General features: G+C 49.6%; 1 protein-coding gene across 1 annotated transcript; it reads right to left on the bottom strand.

The window, feature by feature from the left end:
• Nucleotides 1–2,128: 2,128 nt before the first annotated feature.
• On the bottom strand, nt 2,129–4,409 carry LOC112072948 (uncharacterized). Its single transcript, XM_024140324.2, has 3 exons — nt 4,342–4,409; nt 3,723–3,894; nt 2,129–3,516 (listed from the first exon to the last, which is right to left on the bottom strand). Exons 1-3 carry the CDS (start codon nt 4,375–4,377, stop codon nt 2,642–2,644), a joined length of 1,083 nt encoding a protein of 360 aa, XP_023996092.1. The 5' UTR covers nt 4,378–4,409; the 3' UTR covers nt 2,129–2,641.
• Nucleotides 4,410–4,903: the final 494 nt, after the last annotated feature.

Below are 4,903 nucleotides of genomic sequence, written 5' to 3'. Positions count from 1 at the left end.
CTACCGCACTTCTCAGTTATCAATACTATCGCACTTCTCAGTAGGCAGGCTATCACGACTTCTCAGTACAGCTATCACACTTCTCAGTTATCAGGCTACCGCACTCTCAGTTAGCAGCTATCGCACTTCTCAGTAGGCAGGCTACCGCACTCTCAGTTATCAGCTATCGCCCCCCCTCCACTTTCTCTGTTAGCAGGCTATCGCACTTCTCAGTAGGCAGCTATCGCACTTCTCAGTAGGCAGGCTACCGCACTTCTCAGTTATCAGACTATCGCACTTCTCAGTAGGCAGGCTATGCAACTTCTCAGTTATCAGCTATCGCCACTTCTCAGTAGCAGGCTATCACACCTATCATAGCAGGCTATCACACTTCTCAGTTAGCAGGCTATCGCACTTCTCAGTAGGCAGGCTATCACACTTCTCAGTAGGCAGGCTATCACACTTCTCAGTAGGCAGGCTATCACACTCTCAGTTAGCAGGCTATCACACTTCTCAGTTAGCATGCATGCTATCACACTTCTCAGTTACATGCATGCTATCAGCTCATTAGCATGCATATCACACTTCTCAGTTAGCATGCATGCTATACACTTCTCAGTTATCAGGCTATCACACTTCTCAGTTAGCATGCATGCTATCACACTTTCTCAGTTATCAGGCTATCACACTTCTCAGTTAGCAGGCTATCACACTTCTCAGTAGGCAGGCTATCACACTTCTCAGTAGGCAGGCTATCACACTTCTCAGTTAGCAGGCTATCGCACTTCTCAGTTAGCAGACTATCGCACTTCTCAGTAGGCAGGCTACCGCACTTCTCATATCAGACTATCGCACTTCTCAGTAGGCAGGCTATCGCACTTCTCAGTAGGCAGACTACCGCACTCTCAGTTATCAGGCATCGCACTTCTCATAGCAGGCTATCACACCTATCATAGGCAGGCTATCACACTCTCAGTTAGCAGGCTATCGCACTTCTCAGTAGGCAGGCTATCACACTTCTCAGTAGCAGGCTATCACACTTCTCAGTTAGCAGGCTATCACACTTCTCAGTAGGCAGGCTATCACACTTCTCAGTAGGCAGCTATCACACTCTCAGTTAGCATGCAGCTATCACACTTCTCAGTTAGCATGCATGCTATCACACTTCTCATTATCAGGCTATCACACTTCTCAGTTAGCAGGCTATCACACTTCTCAGTAGGCAGGCTACACACTTCTCAGTTAGCATGCATGCTATCACACTTCTCAGTTAGCATGCAGCTATCACACTTTTCAGTTATCAGCTATCACACTTCTCAGTTATCAGGCTATCACACTCTCATAGCAGCTATCACACTTCTCAGTTAGCAGGCTATCACACTCTCAGTTAGGCAGGCTATCACACTTTCAGTTACAGGTCACACTTCTCAGTAGCAGGCTATCACGCTTCTCAGTAGCAGGCTTCACACTTCTCAGTTAGCAGGCTGTCACACTTCTCAGTAGGCAGGCTATCACACTTCTCAGTAGCAGGCTATCAACAGTCTCAGTGCAGTCAGCCCTATTCAACTTCACATAGCTGCTCACTTCTCGTAGTTAGCAGCTATCACACTTCTCAGTTAGCAGGCTATCACACTTCTCAGTAGCAGGCTATCGCACTTCTCAGTTAGCATGCATGCTATCACACTTCTCAGTAGGCAGGCTATCACACTTTTCAGTTAGCAGGCTTCGCACTTCTCAGTTAGCATGCATGATATCACACTTCTCAGTTAGCAGGCTATCACACTTCTCAGTTAGCATGCATGCTATCACACTTCTCAGTAGGCAGGCTATCACACTTCTCAGTTAGCATGCACGCTATCACACTTCTCAGTTAGCATGCCTGCTATCACACTTCTCAGTTAGCATGCATTCTATCAGGCTATCACACTTCTCAGTTATCGGGCTATCGCACTCTCAGTAGGCAGGCTATCGCACTTCTCAGTAGGCAGGCTATCACACTTCTCAGTTAGCAGGCTATCACACTTCTCAGTTATCAGGCTATCACACTTCTCAGTTAGCAGGCTATCACACTTCTCAGTTATCAGTCTATCACACTTCTCAAAACACATCATAGGTAGCTTAGTGCTGCTTTACACACACTTACCACTCGCTCGACCGGGTGCCGTCATGGCAGTGGCTTCTGAGCAACACTTGGTCTAGTGTTGGTGCTGTGGAGGTCTCCGGAGGTCTGGTGTTGGTGCTGTGGAGGTCTCCGGAGGGTCTGGTGTTGGTGCTGTGGAGGTCTCCGGAGGGTCTGGTGTTGGTGCTGTGGAGGTCTCCGGAGGGTCTGGTCCTGGGTGCTACTGGAGGTCTGGGAGGAGGACAGGGGTTGGCGGGGTCCCCTCTGTCTGCCCAGCCTGGCGGTCTGGTCTTTGGGGTTCAGAGGGGGCTTTCTAGGGAGCATGGGTCGGGGTGCAGGGATTGGGACAATAGGGTTAAGGGCAGGGACAGGAGCAAGGACAGGGGTACTTGAGGTGGCCTTAATAGGCTTGGGAGAGGTCACTGGTTTGGGAGAGGGGTCACTGGGCTGGGGAGAGGGTCACTGGGCTTGGGAGAGGGTCACTGGGCTTGGGAGAGGGGTCACTGGGTTTGGGAGAGGGGTCACTGGGTTTGGGGAGAGGGGTCATGGGTTTGGGCTTGCGGTGGTTGTATCAACAGTCAAGTTCACGGCGATCGCCACCGAGCCTCCGCCTTGCCAGACTCCTTTGCAGGATGTCTTGGTGGCGAGGGAGGGTTTGGGGGCGATGGGAGGGGCCGGTTTGGACGGGGCCTGGACTCGGTGACGGGGTTCAGGTCTCCCCCGCCCTAGCAACGTGCCGTTGTCTCCATGGCTACCGTGGTCCTCTGCCTGTTGCTGCTGCTCGAAGGCTTGTATCCTGGCTCTCAGAGTACTCATATCTTCCTCCTCTTCTTCTTCTTCTTCTCCCGATTCGCTCTCTCTGTTMTCGTTGCTATGGTGATCAGGGAAGCCCCAATCGTCAGAGCTGAAGGCGTCTAGGAGCTCCTGAAAGTACTTCCCCTCCTGATAACTCACTTCCTGGTTCTCTGTGACCTCACTTTCTGTCTGTCCCAGCCTCACCAGGGTCTGAACCTTGACCTCTCGCCTGATTGGTCGAAGGCTATTCTTKGTGCGAGGGTGTGGCCTGGGCCGGGTATGAAGCGGAGGAGGGGAGGAGGGAGTTGTCAAGGCAACAGTGGAATGAGGGGGTGGGACCGAGGAGGACTGCACCCATTGGTCGGTCTGGCTGCCAGAGGCAAAGGTCAGAGCTGAGAAAGAATCAGAGGTCAAGAGATCACTGTGAAACGCTGCTGGTCTGGTGTTCTCGGTGTGTGTGCTGGTCGGAGTGTGTGTGTGTAGTGCCGGACTGTCTTCTAGGAAGAGGACAGGGTCGACAGTAGCAGTAGCAGCTCCCGTCGTGTCATCAACGTGCGACGGCGTGTCATCAGGTTTGGATATAAAAGGAAAAGAAGGTCTGGGAGGCTTTGGAGCTCTGGTGGCTACAAACAAACACCAATTCACGCATTAAAGCAACACGCACCAGTACAAATAGGATGAATTTGACTTAATGTCAGATTTTGGACCCCAAAACAGCCTCTCAACATTAAACTAATCCAGATCTCCACAGACCAAAATAGAATTCTAAGAACTGATTGATAGACTATGGTGCTGTCAACCTCCCCGCCCACTCCTCCCCCTCTCTTACCCACTGAGCCTCTCTGGACTGGGGCGTGACTGTGGGTTGGAACTGAGGATTCTGGTCCGGTGTCCGTCTGCGTGGCGATGGTAGTCGTGGAGACGGAAGACGAGGAGAGAGGCAACACTTGATCCTGTTCCTGTCTCTTCTCTCTAATCACCTCATCGTAGGAGGGGGGAGGCTGGGGGAGGGAAGAGCGAGAGAGGAAAACAGAACTATTCATGACTCACATCCGAAAGAACACAGATTACTGCAAGTCATCCGATTCGACCCCAARGTGTGTCAGGGATAAACACAGGGAACATATTTACAGAGGAGTTGAAAACCATTTTTACTAGGGCATTTTTACTTTAGGTTTTTACTAGGGTTGGGCGATGTCAACCTTTGTCTGTCGTGATTATCATAAAACACCGTGATATACGATGGTTTTGCTCCCTATTGGCCAATCCCCCCCCGCCCACAAAAAGTTCAATAAAATTTCAAATAAAAAATAAAGATACTTTTGTCCCACATCATGACATCACAGTGTGATGTGATTATAAGAGTCCCAGTCGGTAGTCACGTAATAATAATTTGAAATTCCCCTCGACCACAAATTGACGGAAAACCAACATTCAGGGTTAGTTACCTGTATAGTAGGAGGTATACTACTGCCCCAGATCATAGTGGTGGGAGGAGGAGGAGAGAATCCCCCAGAACCCCGGGGAACCAGGTATTAGACAACCAGTGGCTTCTGGCTGAAAGGATGGTGATCTCTGGACGCCCTGGCGTAGAGAACAACACATAGAGAGGATGATCATAAAAGTCTAGGACAACATATGGAGAGGATATCATACATAGAGCTAGGACAACATAGAGAGGATATCATCATAGAGTAGGACAGAGAGGATATCATATAGAGCTAGGCAACATAGAGAGGTATATCTGGTAGTCGACCTGAAAGAGGCAGTCATGCTATAGAACTGACACGTAATATAGTAATGAGATATCATCATAACGAGCTAGGAGCAGACATAGCAGAGAGAGAATCATCATAGAGTAGGACAACTAGAGAAGGTATCAACTGATAGAGAAATGAAAATAAAGATATATACATGTAATGCCAAAATAAGGAACCTTACAAGGTCTAACGGTAGGAAGCAGGGGTTGGCACCCAAATTATTATATTCCTGAACAGAACTTTGGGGTTC

The sequence above is a fragment of the Salvelinus sp. IW2-2015 genome, unplaced genomic scaffold (assembly GCF_002910315.2).
Source record: "Salvelinus sp. IW2-2015 unplaced genomic scaffold, ASM291031v2 Un_scaffold2101, whole genome shotgun sequence".
NCBI lineage: Eukaryota > Metazoa > Chordata > Actinopteri > Salmoniformes > Salmonidae > Salvelinus > Salvelinus sp. IW2-2015.
The sequence above is the reverse complement of the archived record's forward strand: the minus strand, read 5'-3'. Positions and strand labels throughout refer to the sequence as shown.